At 40.1% G+C, this 18,950-nt stretch overlaps 1 protein-coding gene across 2 annotated transcripts in view; it reads right to left on the bottom strand.

Annotated features, from left to right (window-relative positions):
* Myo81F (Myosin 81F) overlaps positions 1 to 18,950 on the bottom strand; it is a 34,289-nt gene that overhangs the window by 12,742 nt on the left and 2,597 nt on the right. For both annotated transcript variants that reach the window (XM_012371560.2, XM_012371561.2), the window contains exons 2-4: positions 14,350 to 14,456; positions 8,303 to 8,365; positions 955 to 1,207 (exon numbers count right to left, since the gene is read on the bottom strand). In XM_012371560.2, coding sequence (XP_012226983.2) covers positions 955 to 1,207; positions 8,303 to 8,365; positions 14,350 to 14,456 — 423 coding nt within the window. The remainder of the gene's footprint in view (positions 1 to 954; positions 1,208 to 8,302; positions 8,366 to 14,349; positions 14,457 to 18,950) is intronic.

Raw genomic sequence — 18,950 nt, forward strand, 5'->3', positions numbered from 1 at the left:
ATTCATCTTGAAAAAGAAAAGAATAGATTAGTTTGTTAGAAATATCGCTATTTGTGTGCGAATTTCGAGAAATTTAAACATCTCATAAATAAACTACAATTTTTTAAAAGCGATAAGACATATTTTCTTGTTTAAATTTGCAATATATTCGAGGGAAAAAGGATATATTAGCTTGTTGGGGAGATATAAAGCATTTCAGTTTGTATATACATTGCGTTTCAAGATTTTCCAGATTCGTTTAGGTATGAAAGGGGCGAGGATGCTACGAAGATAGCTTAGCTCCAAAAATAAACCGGATGCAAAGAAAGTCTCAGCATCCCAGTTATTTCATGTGAGATGAATGAATGACGCCAGTGGCGTGTTTTATTCATAAAATCTCTTTTTTCCGTGACCCACTTTGTTCCCCTCGTATGCTGCATTTAACACCTGAGTTGCTGTCGCGCATTCATAGTGAGACTTCGACTGGTGAATCGCGATTACTTTCGGATCACGCGATTAAGATCTGCTCTATTATCACCGCTTATATCTTCACGCATCAATGGAACGTCAATTCTCGTTTTAATCGTTTTGTTTAGCCACAATTTAATCGTTCCGTTTAGCTACAATTTAATTTCATCCGAGTGGCAATAATTTAGTATGCCCAATTTTTTAACTCTCCTCTATTTGCAATACACAATTTCATACATCATCGTAAATAATGCTTTTAATCTCTTCTAGAACAAAATTATTTATTAGATAAATAAATTTTTTACGAATTCAAATGAGAAATCTCGACAACTTGTCGCGAATATTCAATCTTCAATAGTGAAAATCTCTCTATGCGAGCGTCATAAGTGCAACCAGACGTGGCTTTGTAAATCTAGTGCGTCTTGCGTCCTCGCATTTACAAAAGCAACAAACAGAGATATCATTTATTTATTTTTAACAAAATATGATAATATTATTATCGATTACCGAACGCCTCCAGAATGGTGTTGGCCTCCAGGATCTGCTGCTCCACCCACGTGTCGACGTTGCTGGTGACCGAACACAGGTATTGCAGAATGAACTTGGTGCTTTCGGTCTTGCCGGCCCCGCTCTCGCCCGATATCACGCAGGACTGGTTGCTCTCGGTGTCTTGCAGAGACTTGTACGCCGCCTCCGCCAGGGCGAACACATGCGGCTCCAAGGCGCCCATCTTCTGCCCATGGTATCGATTCACGTACTCCTGCGAAAAGGCGAGAAGGATATTTCCTTTTCGTTGAAACGAGGTTCCGGCCGTTAACGAGTTGCTTTAAAAGCCCCGTCCGATTCTCACGAACGGTATTCTTGTTATACGAAAAACGAAAAAGAGAGCGAGCTCGATCTATTCCACTGAAATGGACAAAGCTTTTTAGACGTTCGCGAGCGCAGAGAGCATTTGAAAGACCAATAGAGTCTCCAAAGAGAATTGGCGAATCGTGTTAAAAATATGGAATCTTATATTTCTGTTAAATTGCAGGCCTTTATAAATTTTTAAATAAAGCAATTTATAGCAAATAAAATATAATGTGATTTATGCAAATATCTTTTATGAAAATAATTTTTCAACAGGACTAATATCATGTTCAATCGTTAAATCAATTGTAATATTCTAATATAATTCTAAAATATATGTTCTATCTAATATAATATATAATTCTCTGTATATATTCCAATTATAATTCTAATACAAGAACCATAATGTGAAATTTTTAGTACGTTCAAAAATTCATCCAAACTTCATCTATCAATAAACATTTTTGATTCATTATTTTTTGGTAAATACATTAAAACGCGTGAATAATGTCAATTTCCATTTCCTTTCCGCGAACATTAATAACACAAATTCTTAGAAAGAGAAATTATTGGGAAAAAATTTCTCTCCTGATATTCGAGTGAGAATTAAAAATGTCTGAAAACACAGATCGACATTATTTCCCGCATTCTAATTAACACACTCAAAAATTTCAACGCAGAACGTTCTGATTAATTTCCTAATGTACTAAAAATTAATTGCGCGACCACGTTGGCTCTTATTTGCACATATTTACAGTTTAATGGATGTGCATATACAAAGAACTTTGATCTTGTTCGTATAATATATTATTTACAATATAGCAGGATTAATGCAGGACGGTCGCGGCTGGCGCTAATTGCAAGTGTGAGACGCGAATGCGCCGCGGCCTTCTTCGCGTACTCCGCTCATTTAGCGCGAAATAGAAGGCCGGGATGTACATGTGTGGTTAACGCCGCGATACAGTCCGGATAGGGATCTGAAAATGTGGGCACGCGGGGTGTGTAACCCATCAAGCCCGGTAACCTGATTAATCGCGACGACACTCGATAGCCGCATGCATCGACGCGACCGAGTTTCATTGCAGACCCTTCCCCCTCTCTCGCCCCTTTATTCGCCTGCTCCCCCCGGGGACATGTATGTATATGTTACGAGAGCTCTGCACGAGAACCCCGTTGCCTGGGTCGCACGTTGCTCAGAGAGACTGTTAGTCTCGGCCGAAGTAGTGCAACCCAGTTTCGTATCAGACCTCCCTCGAGCGCGAGCCGGCCGACGAAGAGCGAATGCGCTCCGATGCGCTCGTTACAAACGAGTGGAATGCACTCGCCTGGAAATTGCCGCGGTATGATAACGAGGAGGAGGTGCGTTGCATTGCGACAAAACGGGCCTTTCGAACCGCTCGATGGCGGGGAAGAGGATGGACGAATTGCCTCGGTGAAATTGAAACGCGAGAATTAATCCTGTGACTAATAAATCAAATCTCACTTGCCGACGACACGAAACTGTCGAGTGATTTGGGAAGTATTCGAGTTTCGAAAATGCCGACTCTCTTGAGAAATACAATAATTAATTTAACATTAACCGATTAATCCAATTATTATTAATTTATTTAGCATTCGTTTTCGCATAAAACTAAAATTCCAATTCGCAATTAACAGTTTTCTGCAATAATACGCAAATTTTCTAATTTTATTTCTTTGTAAAAAATTAACTTTAGCAGTCGAGACGATTGTCAAGTTTTATCAAATATCTTTAATCAAATGTTGCAATAATTTTCATCGCTTTTCCGTTCGTCCGATATTAAATACGACTGAATGTATTGAGTTACAGTCAAACTAAAAATTAAATCATTTATTTTCCGCTTCCTAAAGAATTATCTCTAAAATACGTCATAAAAATCAATAATTTGATTAAACAGATCGCATTCTGAACGCTGATTTTTATATAATAGAGCGATTTAAAAAGAATATCGCGATACAACCGTAGCGTGTCGAGTTATTTTCGATAGAGATTATCTCGAGACATATTTGTAGAGATGGGCCGCTCAAGATAAGCCGCGGCGCAGTCGAGAAACCCTTAAGAAAACAAGCGGGGATATAAAAATACGCGTGGAGGGACGTACTCCAGGTGGCAGCGACCGGAAATGTGTTCGGCGCTTCTTATCGCTTCTTCTTCTTTTTTTGAGCTTAGACCGTATTCACAAAAATATATTCATCACACCATGGATGGGTACAGTAATATTATACTATGTATTTATAACAACGTATCTTCTCACGATCTATTTATCACGTTTATATAACGCTGGAAATTCTAAGATTTACAATTTATTTCTAGATCATGTGAACACATTAAAGCGCTCCTGTTCCCCCACCGCAGTTATATTTAATCACGATGTTACAGATCGGAAATTATGCAAATTACTTTTTTACAATATCGAATAAATGAGCTTTCTACTTGCGATAATCCAGATTTTCAGCTATTTGTTAATCTACGAAAAGAGCGTCTTTAATTTATTTCGATACACAAATGCAAGAAAAGGTTTAACACAATTTCTCGCTTTTGCAACGAGAGATCCGAGAAAACGCCTTAAAACATTCGAATCATTATTGTCGGTATGGAAATTTTGCAATTTAAGTTCAGATACTGAGAACATTGAAAATTTCAGGCAAATTTGGAAAAAGAGGCAAGCTTCTTGGAACGCGCGCAACGTTTATTTGATCAGCGTCGCGCTTTTCTCGAGCCTACCGCTTCGCCGCGGCGTTCGTTGACTTGGATAGAAGCGCAAAGGGATGTCGATTTCCCGTTCCATTTCGTTAGTGGGTCACGTCCATCGATCAGTATCGGTTGCGAAGGAATCGAACGCATGTCAAACGCTCCGATGCAAGAAACGGGATTTTTCATTGCGCTTTTGGCGCGCACCGAAAAGGAGCGGCGAGCGAAAGGCCCGGATCGAAATATCTTCACGGACGATTGATTGGCGTCGATTCTGCTTGTACTAATAGGGTCAGGGAACTGTTTACGATGTTCCTTCAAAGGAGCGTTTGCGATAGGTTTGCGATAGGCGCTTTGAGACCACGTCTGCGAATGAAACGGGTCGACCCACTTACGGTACGTCAGCCTCCTCGATTATTACAAGTGTTGACTGTTCATTAAACCATCCGCTATGTGTAGAGTATCCAATCGATTACCCTAAATCGAATTACACCGTTGATTATCCAAGAGATCCTCCCTCCCAAAAAAAAAAAAACTTCTATCTCTCGTCCATCGCTATTCTTTGTTGCACCGGAAAGATTGAAAATAATTTTCGCGCACGGGAAATAGATATAATTTTTTCCAGTTAATCGCTGAACCAATAATTGTTTGTATAATCATATTATAATCGTGCCGATCGTTTGATCCAATACGGTTGAAAGAGCTTTACACAAGTCCTTTGTATTTCCAGCCCATTAATATCGGCAAATATTTGCACGACTTTGATCGCAGGTTTGCTGTAGAAGTAGCAATCATCTGCCTCGACAATAATCAGAGTATATTTGCTTATTTATCGATCAATAAAGTTGTGTCGTGCATACAGTTAATATTTAATTACATTCTTAATTCTCGAAAATGCGACGAAAATAAATGCAACAAATAAATAAACATCCGCTTCGCGGATGGTAAAATTGTCCCGCAATCGATCAATTATAAATATTACTCTCTGAAATTTGTACTCTTCGGAAAAATAGTTAGCGTTTATACAACCGCGTGAAAGCATTTCATTATTTTTCAATCGTTACATTCGCAAAGTGCGACGCCCGCAATTTTTTCAATCACTCAAGAAATTTACATCAATGTAAAAATTCTTGGAAACAAAGTATATTTTTATCATACCGTAATATTCCTTGCGCTTAAATATTTTACATGCAATTAATAATTTTTGCTTATAGAGACGAAAGGAGATTTTCACTGCGACGAGTGAATTTGTTTCAATTGCTCGTGCAAACCTGAGGGCAAAAAAAATGAATTTAATTCGCGAGTTTGCAAATCATGCATAAATGATCGCGATCCCCACCCCGACGGGAGGATCGAGCGAGGGTACCCGGGAGAAATGTGCACTGGCGGCTGCGAGACGACCACGGCGAGTCCCGAATCCGATCCGCGTGCTTCGGCGCGATCAATAACGCGGGGCGTGCACCACCACGGCGTGCCACCCTTTTCCTTCGAGCCCCGGCAGGGGTCCTTGGTCGCGCCGGTACCCGCTGGTTGACCTTCGCAATCACGCGTGTTGCCGCACCGCGCGAATTTCCGCGAATAACACAATTACGCCAATCTGTTTTCATCTTCTTTTCGCTCCGCCGTTTCGGCCGGTAACGCTCGAGATTTGGGGCACTGAAGTAAAACGTTACAAAGCGTGAGGAAAATGATGATAGAAGCATCGGGCTTTTTCGTCTTTTAATTCCGTTAATCGAGCTCGCGAGAGTAAGCTACTTTTTTTCGGCGTTAAAAATACTTCCTCTCCCTTTTAAAAATCTCCCTCTTCGGTGGATTTATATTGTGAAGGTGGCACAATAAAATGTGTAAAGTGTCTGGAGCGAACTCGTTCCCTAAACGCGAGACAAAGTAAATTTCATCGCTGCACTTCTCGCACCGTCCAATTCAATTTGCGCTCGCACGCACCGTTGCTCAACGCTTTCTCTGCGACGTGACTGTACACAACGCTGTGATGGTTTAAAGATTTTTTTCAAAAGTGGAAAGAGGGAACTGTTTTCTATATGAGCTCAGCATTAACAATCCCTCGCATGGCGAGAAAAGATTCTTCAAAATACACACACGCGCTAACGCTCAAGCTAGTAAAACATTTTAGATTTCCCTTATTTAAATTACTAATAGAGCAATACTTTTTTAAGTCTAAAATATATCCTTTTCTTATCCCCAAAAATTCCAAAGCTATCAACTTTTATTCAAACATTTAGCATCAATTGTAATCGTATTCTGATTTATAAAATTTTTAGTTGAACAATATTTCTGAAACCACTGGCTTCTCGGCGACGAGACGTTTGTCATCTCTCCATTCTCTGTTCGAAGTACCATCGACTATTCGGTCTCCCAGAAATAATTCGCTCCTGATCGTAGGGCGCGGACGAGACATAACTATTGACGCGATAAGTCTGCGGCACGCGCGCGAGGGAACGCAGACGCCGCAGCCGCCGCTGCAACAGCACGTGCACCCGAAAATAGATACGCCGAGGAAGAGAGAAGGAAAGTGCACCACTCGATTATTAAGAACGTGTACTTAGCGTTTCGTCGGACGAGCGACGAACGAGGGGAATTTATCACCGATAACTTTCGAGGCCCTCCCTTCGCCCGCCACGCCGAGGGCAATTGTGATCGCGATTCCGCGCAAACGAGCGCGTCGATCGAATTAATTGTTAACATTGTCGTTCGTCACTCGAAAAACAAGCCGAGCGTGCTATCGCTTGAGTTTCGTGCCGTCAACGTGACCCAGAAAAGCCTCGTCGTTTCGCGAGTTATCTCAACGTAAGTGCGCCGTGGCTTCCGTTTCCTGTTTTTAGATCGCGGGCCAGCGCGATAAAAGCGTCCTGCCACGGTATACGCTTTGTGGATTCGCGAAGACATCCGCGGAAAAGCACGGGCAGGCGCGATAATTACGCACGAGTAAGCATACGCAAATTGCGCGTGCACACGCGACGAGGAAGTGCAATGCCAGATAAGGTTCGCGGAGAACCTCGCAATTTAGCCAGCAATGTAAAGCGGAATATATAATCGAGTATTTCAAATCTCTCGTATTCAGTTTGGACGCGATCAAGCATTAAAACATTTAAAAGAACAAGTAAAAAACGTTTTTTTTTTTTGCTAATTCAGATTTAAATATTTTTGTCAAAACTTCTCATAATAATAATTAAGATTAAATGTATTTTATATCGCAGTTTTAATATCTTCTCAAAAGTCTTATTACAAATATAAAATCAACAACTCTGAAGATATTAATTTTCCAAATAATTCAATTCATCGTTCAATTTTTATTCTATCATTTTATTTTATCTTGCTCAGTTTATAATACTGCAATATTTATCTTGATTTTTATCCGCAAGAGTTTCGGAAAATCAATCATGAAAGTTTCATAACATACTAAATTTTGTTAACACAATTATCAAACATCTAAGAATTCGCTAAACAGGCCGTCAGCTGCTTCTTGTTTTCGCAATGCATCGTTGCAACAAGAGAACCGCTGCATGCGAAAAGTGCGTCGGACGAGCGAAAGATCCGAGACAGCGGTTTTAATCTTTCAACGACGACTACAGCAGCGGTTTATCTCCGTCAAAAGATTAATGCGTATAGTGCACGTATGGCCCTTTTTTTTCTCTCCCACCAGCGTCACGCATTGTGCCTGATATTTACTATTCCTCACCGGTGCTTCCGGCTTCTGTCAGCCGCAGGAAGCACAGCGCGCTTCGCACACATCGAGAGATCTATCGAGCCGGTTCCATCGATCACGTCGCCCACCAATAACATTCGTCGAATTAGCCCTGTCCCTCGCTTGAATGAAAACGATCTTTCTCTTCTTTTATATTTCGAACCGACGCAAGGTCGGAAGTAAATAATTTTTAAAAACTGCGACGAACGTCATTATATCGATACTTCTATTTTTTTCGTGATTAAATCAACTTTGCACAGTAACACTCTAAAAATGTTCTATTTTTATTTCAATTCTTGCGATATTTTATTTTTTCGATCCCACTAATAATTTATTCATTTGATATTATTTTTACACGCATGCCCTGCATTAAAAATAATGTGTGAAAAAAGTTATGCAATTAAAGCTGAGAATGATAGAAGCCTGAAAGCGCGCTTGAGCGATAAAACTTGTTAAATTTTCTTCTTTTTTTTCAAAATTTGCACTCATTAATCACATGTGATTCTCAACGCTTCAATCGCCTTCTTAAATCTAGTAAATTTAACAATAACTAATCTAATATATTAAGTATAATTAAATTTATTATTACTCACATTTGTGTAGTAGTCCACTTCTTTGTATGGATTGACAGCCACCAGTATGGATCCCGTGTATGTCTGTGACGATATCAGTGTTAAGGAATATAATAGCTCGAACAGAGCGCTTCGCTAGATATTATTAATCTTCACCGCGAATGGTAATACCATTATATTATTATTCCCCTCGAAGAAAGTCGCGATTGAAAAATGCCGCTGACATTTTTCCACCTTCACAGTCGCGCCCTTCGCATCACAATGCGATGCGCACTTTCGATGCGTCCGACGTCCATAGGACGTAAGGTGGGCGACGAGCCGCGGATAACAAAGTTTACAGCAAGCGAAAAAACCGCACCGACCTTTTTAACGCTCACTCTAATCGCGATTTACTCGCAATTCCGAGCAACTCTGTTTTATGAAGCGCGAGAGGAAAGTTGCGCCAATCCATTTTTATTGCTCGCCACAGGAGGAAACTCTCGGAGGCAGCTGAGCGTGTCTCTACATTATACAGAGTGCTCCGATATAACTCTCCTCGACTATATATTTCGCGATTAAGTTCGGAAATGACGTCATCTTAACAAATATTTCAGCGAATTCCATTCTTATCCCGCAATTCTCAAATAGCCCGATAAAACCTGAATATAGAAATTCTGTTGAGGTAAAATTGTCACTCTTGTAGAGTATCGCAGAGAAGTGCGGTTTTGGTTATTTAATTTCAGCGCCATCCTGTGTGTGTCATAATATATGAAATTGCAATAACATCGCTCTCTTGGGAGAATAATATTCACGCTAAGACTGGCTCAGAATCGCGTCGCTGAGTTCCGCGACCGCGTGAATATTGCTAAAGAAATCTCCTGGGAGAGAGAGAGAGAGAGAGAGAGAGAGAGAGAGAAGGGAGTGAGAAAGAGCAGAGCATCACTATTGCTCTATCCCTTGCATAATAACCCGAGGATAACATGCTTTCGATGGCACACGGGGGAGAGCGTTCGGTAAATGACGTCACTTAGGGGTCACCCATATAGAGGGGATGACTCATAGTAGGATGCTACATCGTTGGCGAAAAGAAGGGGTGGTATACCTATAAATTGTGCACCCTTCTGCAACATTTGAAACGGGCTGGGGCGATAATCTACGCTCGGAGATGTGAAACTCATTTCGGTGAACTAACCGTCGAATCTATCATCGAAATTATCATACAAAACATTGTGCAGAATGTGGAAATAAAACTAATAATAAATATTGTGATATAATAATCTGTGATTTTTAAATCAATCTGAAACTCTAAATTCTGTGCATTGTAATTTTAAGAAAGAGAAATAGAGACAATTGAGTACAAATAAAAAACATTACACATATGACATTTTATTATTATTACTGAAATGATTTATCGATATACGAAATCTCCTGACATTCGTGAGATAAAACTCGTTCTTTTAAAAACAGATTCTTCGATTAATTTGGCGTCTACTTTTTTACGGTGTTTTTCAGCGAAAATGTCAGAACGTTGATAATTTCCGAATTATAAATGACTAAACCGGAAAAGAGTAATTCCCAAATTAAGCTTCAGTGGGACAAATAACAAACTTCCTTCAATTTTAAATAGACTTTAACAAAATTTCGATTTAAAGTTTAATTTAAAAAACTGTACGATATTAAAAACTACAAAAGAGCGACAAATCATCTCTCTTGACGTCGCTAAGGAAAAATTAGCTCTGAAACGTTCATAAATTTTGACACACCCTCTATAAACCTTGAATAACTAAAAATACACATACTTCTTTCTCGTGCTTTAATCCTTCTTATGTAATTAAAATGTAGCGCATAGCGCTTACACTTTATATAGAACGCCGTTCTTTATCTCTCGCAGCTAGTCTAAACACACACGCACACAACGTCAACATGTTTACTCGCGTACTCCCGCACGGCCGTAAGTGGTTTCCAGTCTAAGCTTCGTCGAAAACTCCTCCCGTTCCCCCCATTATTAGGGTAGTCCTAACAATTTAATTAACCCCGTGGGCGCGTCTTGCGTCACCTAAATCGTATCGCCTCTCGGTGGCCCTCTTGATTTACGTTCCAGCCATAAAGAAAAACCTCGAGCTTAATTACAGAAAAAGTTCGGTCCATCTTTCGACAAATTTATTCAAAGTAGTGTTCGAAGAAGTGGGTGATGGCACTCCTTTTCCGCGTCGCGCGACGTTAATTTCTGTAGGAAATTTCGACCCCCTGGTCGGAACTTTCAATTTCCTCCACGAGACTGCCGGCGAGGATTCCGAAACTACACGGAGATCGTTGTAATTAGCTTCAACCGTACTTTAACGAGATTTCCAGATCGAGACTCCGCCGGCAAGCACCGCCGAGAAGCAAGAGAAAAGCCGAGAGAAGAGAAAAGAAGAGAGAGAGGGGGGGGGGGGGGCGTACAAGCATGAAGCAATGCTCGCGGTTAGATAATTGCTCTAACGAAAAAAGTTTCTTTCGCTTCCAGTTTTTTCTTGGATACTTCGTATATAAAAAGTATGGCATTATGCAACGATGAAATCAAACCGCAATAATTGATTGTGTCATTTAGTGTCACAAAGATTGAAATCAATATAATTGGCGAGCTTCAAATCAATATTTATGCAATAAATTGCTATAAACAAAAGTAATTCTTAACCTTATTTTCGACAATCTACAATTCGCGACAGAATTTAAGATAAAATTTTATTGTTTTACATCTAAAATGCGATTTATTTATCTATTATTCATAATTTTATATACTGTAATCTTGAATAACAGTTTCTGTAGAAAGAATTAACCGATTTCTCTCCTCTGTCGCGAAAATGGCCTTTCTATTACAATTCCAGAGATCTCACGTAACAATTAAACCTATAATAACGGTACTTTGTCCATGCGCAGTAAAGCGTGAAGTTTTGATTGAATTTTAATTTAGCCGAGCATGCAAGATGGCTCGCAAAAAGTGGCTCGAGTGGCAGCTCCGCACTGATCCTGAATGTCGTTCGTTCCTTCGCGCGCGTGTTTTTCCACGTGTTCACGCAGACACGGATACTCGCGCATGTTGAAAGGGGTAGTTCGCTCTCATTAACCTCTCTTGCCGACGGAGCGCCCTTAGCCGGCTTGAATTGCACTCGTCGCATAGGCGGAGGGAAAAAGGACGGGCAGGGGGCAATCTTGTGCGCCTTTATTACCCGGGAGCGAGAGAAAAAAAAAAGAAAAAGAGAAGATGTAGTGAAGAGAGCGAAAGAGCGTCTGGGGGGGTCGCGCGAGAATCCGCCGATGCGAATAAATTAGGCCACTCGCTCCGGGAAGGGTTGCTAAAAGCCAGACGGTAAGAAGAGCGCTCAATTATGAAGCGCGATGGATGACTGGTTGCCTTTGGCCGTCGGTTTCTTAACCCTTGAACGAACGACCTACTTTTGCAACGAGAAAGCCGAGTCTATTGAACCCCGCTGCTATTGTGACATTTCTAACAGGCTTAGCCTTATTGTTTTCCTTCCCCATCAAATGCTAATTAATATTATATCGATAATAATGAACGGCAGACGCGAGATTCTACACAACAGCTCGCTTATCCGGATATTTCATTTTAAAATGTTAATTATTATTTTTATTAATAATTTAATAGTTTTTAAAAAGTGATGAAAGTCAAAAATAAAATACAATTGCATCGGCTAATAAAGAAAAATTGTGTATCGCCGTGGACTCGCGTAATTTTCACTCGCACGTTTAATGTGCTAGAAGCTCTTGAAGAGCCGATAGCAAAGAGCTGTCTTTACCAGCTGTGAATCTCATCCGCATACATGACGGCGAAGATAAGTGCTCGACGACGGAGATTCACGAAAGGAACGCGAACTACAGCTTTACGATCCGTTCTTTTTTCATTTCCCGATTATATCAAGCGGCAAAAAGCAGGCGCTGACACGTGTGTGGTGGCGTCCGAGCTGAGCTTGGCTTCTGAGAAATAAACGCCGGGTTTTGCGCAGTCTTTTCGTCGGATGGAACGATTATAGATCTCACGAAAGTTGTAGTAAAGCTAAAGATCATTTCGTCCGAAGGAATACTCTCCATAATTCTCCAAAAATAATTAATTACAATCAATCTTGTCAATTTTATTTTAAAACCCATTTTTAGACAGAAAAAAAAAGATCGACTAATCGATCTGAGAAATATTAATTTTGATAAAAATAAAAATAAATTCTTTTACTCAAGTTAATTTATTTTACTAACAAAAATTACGTTTTTAGAAATATCGTTTTCAGACATATTCGTCTTTGCTAATCTATCGTTTCCATCTTGTGAGTGCAACGGAAGACTAGCCTAAGCAGACCGTCCCACACGCTATCGCTGGAACGTCGTGTACGAGGAAGTATCCACCTAACCTAACGAGCAGATTGTCGGCGACCTAAATCGTCGGCAGAAACACGCGTCGCATATTTGAATTCCGGTGGGCCGTCAATTGTCTACCGAGTCGCTGTGGTTTCGGTCCCTTTAAATCATAATTCCGATCGCCGAAATTTCCGACTACCGGGACTCTACGAGTCCGATTCTTCCATCCGTACACATAAAACGCACAAAGCAAAAGCAATTTGCATGTCATTTAGTTATTCAGGGACTTGCGCTCAATAGTGTCACGGCGAATAAAGAGTTAATGAAACAAGGTAACGATTGTATTTGCATCTGTTTATCGGCCGCGTTGCACGTACGGTCTTTCAAAGCTTTGCGCTTAAAATTAAGCCGAATCCGCGCGGTAACCGATGTTAATCCCGCCGAGCGCCAATTTATCTCAGAGCCAATTTGCACGTTATCTCTCTCGAGCGAGCGTGCAGTCGTATACACAATTATACAGAACTTGAATTCACGCTCTCCATTTCGCTCTTTACCCGCGCACCCTCCCCCTTTTGTCGACTTCTCCATCGCATAATGCACCATTCATCCCGAAACACGATAACCGCTCCACCCTAGAAATCGGCAGCCGATTACTTCATCAACGAGTCAAGAGCCCCACGCGATTTATCTGCATATCTGCGAACGTGACGTATCGTTCCCGTCGCGATCGGAGGGGGAAGGGAGGGGGGGGGTTGACAGTGGGTCGTCGCGATGTTGTCGGTCGTTGGGTCGTCGGTAAAGCCAAAGCCGACGAGAGATGAATGGGTCTGGCCCCGGGGGTGGTTCGCCCAGCTGACTCGGGTCGCCATGGCAACGCGGCGTCGACCCAGGAACGACCCTGCCCACCCCTACAATATTCATACGCGTCCACCCTTGCCTTGTCTCTTCGCCCTCGCAGCCGATTCATCTTTTTTTTTCATACCTCGCCGATCTCCTTTTCGGGACGAGATCGGCCGACCGGCCGGCCGGCCGGCCGGCCTCTCGTCGCCCACCTGCTCGCCCCGCTCTGTCCATTCGAACGAAGGGACTGACAAACGGAGCAGTGAATACAGCAGCGTTGAGTGTGCTTTACCTGAAAGCCGTATCTGGAGCTTATAACTCGTATTTCGCGCCGCACGTTTCGGGAAATGTGCTCAATCTCTGAACTTTGACAGGGATAATCCGGCTGATGCATCGCGGTGAATTCAAAATGATATAATTTCCAATTGATTATTTCTTAATCCTTTAAGTTCTTTTAATGTGTGTGTATGATACGTAAACTTTCAATGAAACGTTACGGCTGTTGATTAAGTTGTTTTTACGAGGAGATTAAATTTGATAGTTGCCACGTCGTAAGAGTGTAACGGAAACTAGTGCACTATTGAAATAATTGTTTCTACAGCGCAATCTCAATCCGAGACGCGAAGGACTGATAATTATACGCGAAAGGAGAATTTATCAATGGACATTAAAACATCGCGATTATTCCGAGATCAATTCTACTTATGTGACGTAAATCAAGTGTTTTCTGGGTTAAAATATCCATTTAGCGAGAGATTCGTTTCAGATGCAATTTTGCACGACTTGATTCACTTTAATATTTAAAATATCCGAAGGACGGATAAAAATAATTTTGCCGTATAGGCAAGAGATATGAATACTTAGCTTATATTTATAGTTACATTGCAGAGAGCAAAGGATACGTATATCTGGTCCCTACTGTACCGAACTTGAAGATTACGATTGATACCAGTTTCATCGATGTTGCTGATAACTGTCATGTCCGGCACGCCGCACTCAGGGCTAGAGCCTGGAAAGCAAAGAGAGAAGTCGATTATGCAATAGAAATATCAACAGAATCAATTAATTATTCCATTCCTTTTCTCAGCTTCATTAATTTGTCCTTACGATGATTCGTATAATTTATTGATAATTTACGAATTATGCTGAGAAAAGTACTGCGATATATTCAAACATTGAAAATTGACATACTGTTAGTAATTTGCCTGTATTTTAATTAAGAAAACGATCAAATTAAACCTTGTTGGTGTAACGAAAAATATATCATATCGTTGCTGATTGCTCGGCACATTCGGCTGATATTGGATTTCATCTGAATTACATTCTGAAGCGAATTCACACATCAAAGGGAGTCCTGTTTGACCACCTGTTGTCCGGCACTGTAAGTGACAATTATGCCACTTTGTGTACGAACAGATCGTTAACTTTATTAGCACCGAGATTTGTGTCAAGTTTCGCAATTTGCTTACATAAAACGTCAGAATTTCTTCTTCATTACTGCCTCGAGATTACTAATTATTTTAGATTCTTTTTAATAAAATTTAGAATATTATGCACACGATTGAGAAAATTTCGTGTTTTAATTTGCGAGTATTTTGCCATTTTAGAGACTTCACTCTTTTAAATAATTACAAAATTAAATATCGCAAATTTTACGACACTAATTCGCAGCAATGACTTAATCGTTTATCATTATCAGATTTCGCTCTTCCATATTCAAAATTTATATAAACTTTTGCAATTTGTTTATATAAAATACTAAGAATTTTTTCATATTTTATCTTATATTTCAAGATTACCAAGTAGTATGTCAATTACAAAGACATTTGATGTAAAAGATTTGAAAATTATAGTTCGAGCTTGTCTGTAAGCAATTTGTCATTTCACAGCTGTCGCTTTTACTAATATATTCGCGAAATTAAATGTCGCAAATTACGTGGACCGATTCGTGACGATGATTTCGACGATCATTATCCTGTCAGATTTTGCTCTTCCGTGTCCGAAATCAATTTGTGCGGCAACGACGCTATAGCACGAAACGCCGCGAAGAAAATCAATCACACGGCGAGCGCGCCTCGCCTCTCCACGGCGATAGTCCACGTGCCAGCGGCGAGTTTCGCGATCCGCAGGTGCATCGCCTGGCGCATACGCGCACCTGCAACCGCATCTCTCTCTCTCGATCGCACCTGCATCATCCAGCTGCCGCGGTATAATTTCAAGGTCGTGATTAACGGAAATCTGCGGAGATCGGCCCGCAGCTAATAATCGACGAGTTTGGACGATTGACGGTTCCAAGCTCCTTGCAAATGCAAATCAACTGGATTTAATGTGCAGCTGCATCTCTCGATGCACGCATATTATTAGAAAAGTCGAACTTCGCATCATTATCCTAATTTGCGATTAAAATTGCATTTAATTATCAGGCAATTGATGCTTTCTCAGCTAAGCGGTAATGATTCAGATTTACCAACACATTTGTCGATGAAATTTTGCGACTCATTATGTTTCAATTGCTGCAATTAGTGATTAATACGGTGTGATAGACATGAAATGCAACGAACTATATTTAGAGAATCAGATGACATTTATGCTCGAGTGTGTTTGTCACAGTTATTGAAAATACCATCGTAAATCAGATTTTCAGAAAATTGATCAAATTCCGCATCTTAATATCAATCTTTGCGAGAATTGCAATTTTCATTAAAGCAATGCCACTTTTTCTTTATGTTTCTGCGCACTTATCGCTATTTGCGACGATAAGGCGTCACGTCGCTTTTTTATCATCAATGACGAATTTGCATCCGTTTCCTGAACATCGTTTCAAGACATCCGCTTAAAAGTTTTTATATAAAAGTCGGCTTTATTTCTTATATCGCGTGTTTCGAAAGAGATTACAATAAAATTATGATAAGATTAAATTAAATATTACGCCATCAAATAAATTTGGAATTTGTCAAAGCGTTTAACAGATATAGAATGCGGGTTCTAATATTGAGTTTAGTTCTATATTGATGGACGCGATGCATATTATAGTATATTATTTTCAAATCAATAATTACACTTTAACAATTTTATTAGCACAGAATTTGAAATTCGCGACAGATATAGAAACATAGAATTTTTAAATAAAATGTGAACAACCTCGTCTTTAAAAAGAGAAATTTTAAGAATTAATACTCTTCACTAGAAAACATAGAAAAGTGAAAGAATTTTTAATTTTCTCAAATCAATTAAAAGTGACCTCTTTACCTTCTCACTTTCCCTAGTAAATTTATTTTCGTAACTTTTAATTCTGTATAAAACACACAATTATAAATAACTTTCCTATATTTGACTTTAACGAAATACACCAGACAGGACTTCGCGAATGTGTTAAATGTCACCTTTAATGTTGCATAACAACGGATATTCGTATTTAGAGCGAGAGTGTCAACGGCATTTAAAAATTCAACGTACACTATTCTGGAAAGTTGAGTATCTGGCACAATGCATCACAGAAATAAAACGTTCGCAACTGTTCGACCCGTATCGCTGGACAAATCTCTTCGCTTCGCTGTTCACTCTCGTTTCGAGATTGCGCCGCGGAATTGCGAATCGATCGATTCACGCGCGACACGAAGGAAACGTGAATCGCGCGTGTAAGATCGGGGAGGGAATCGCGGAGTCGGACTCGCCAAGGGAATGTTACGCGCGCAGTCACGAACGATTGCGACCAGGGGAGAGAATTAAAATGCACAACTGGCATGGGCACGCGGGTCGCCCACATGGCACAATAGTTACCGTCAGCGCGCGTGTGGTGGCGGCATTATTACGGCAAGGGACATAATTCACACGGGAACGTAGGGCACCGGATGACACGCGCCTTGAATCTTGTGAAGCAAAGAAAGGGCGTACAGTTGCGCGTCCGTTTATAACTCGATACGACGAAATGGCCATTAAGAGTCTCTCGGCAAATCCGACGCTGATTGTCCCACATTTAGCGGAAATTTCACGTCCGCAAATTAAACTTAATTTTATTATCTCTCCACGAAGATCTTCTGTATAATATTTATGCCGCGATAATCAAACGAAAGCGAGTTGCGGTTACTAATGGCATCTAAACAACTTAATCCAATTTGATTATCTATTTAGGCTGTCGCGTTATCCGCGCGTAAATTAATTTAATTCAGCTTCTCATCGCTCGCAACTTGATTTAATTTTAATGGAATATTATTCGATTAAATCAACGAGTTTCGAATTAACAAATAAGAATTAAATTTCTGTTTCAATGAAGCTTGTTCGAAATTGAACTAAAACAAGATTTTATTATTCGCTAAAATGCAGATATTCCTTAATTTCTACAATTCCGCGATTAAATCTCCAATTTCTGCTAAAATTCAAGGAATTTACCGAAAAATTTGTGGATAAGAGAAAGCATATGACACAATCAGTGTCAGTGAATGATAAAACTAGTTCCGCCACTTTTTTTCGACACACACACGTAGCATCGCGATGATTCATTTGACAAGCATACCAGAATACCGGGGAAACCTGCTCTCCAGAATGTCACCGGTGACTCATTGGGCCGTAAAAAAAAAAAAACGAGAGATCGCGATGATACACGGATACATCGCTCCGGGAAAGTTTCTCGTGTCACCGCAATCCAATTTCGTGGAATTCTGACGCCGCGCCAAGGAATAACATCGACGACCGCGAATCAATGAAATTTTCTCACGGGTATTTATCGTCCGTGAGAAATCAGAAGCCGAAACGAGCTATGTAATCATTGCACGAGCGTGTTACATTAATAATTTACTTCTACTATTCTTCTTTATCAGATATTCATATATTAAATAAAATAATTCGTTAAATAAGATTACAGCCTATATTTTATAGCAAGGTTTGAATTTTCCCAATTTCTATTTACATATTATATAAGAGAATTTATAAGCAAATTGTGTTATATAAAAATTTCTAAATTTCTAAATGAAAGAACCGATTGGGTTTCTCGAATTTATTTGCCATAAAGCGCGATCGATCTAATAAGAAAACGACATGTAATAATAATGACGTCATAAATAATTCTGCGTAATTACCAAATTTACATGCTTTAAGCGGCCATATGGCGACGTCGACAATAACAGGGTGAAATGCAGCGTGGCTTATGTTGCGTCGTTGCGTATCATTATGTGTCACGCGTTTCACATGTCGATGTGACGCCTTTTCGGAATATCACTGACTGCTTTGTGTTCGCAACGAAAGATCCATACCGAGAGAACGGTATATCGTAAAATATATATACCATAAGTATCTTTATCGAAAGCAGTGATATCTTCGATAGACGACGTCGCGAATGCCGATATCCACACTTGAGCTAACACTCGAACAAGAATCTTATTGCGGCCTTGCGAATTCTGTCGAATCAATGCGCGACTTCTTATATAATAAATAATTGATACTTGATGAAATTTATTCCGATTGAATGTAAATGGAATACAATTCTATTGTGATTTATTTAACATTA

This window comes from Linepithema humile, chromosome 2 (genome assembly GCF_040581485.1).
Source record: "Linepithema humile isolate Giens D197 chromosome 2, Lhum_UNIL_v1.0, whole genome shotgun sequence".
NCBI lineage: Eukaryota > Metazoa > Arthropoda > Insecta > Hymenoptera > Formicidae > Linepithema > Linepithema humile.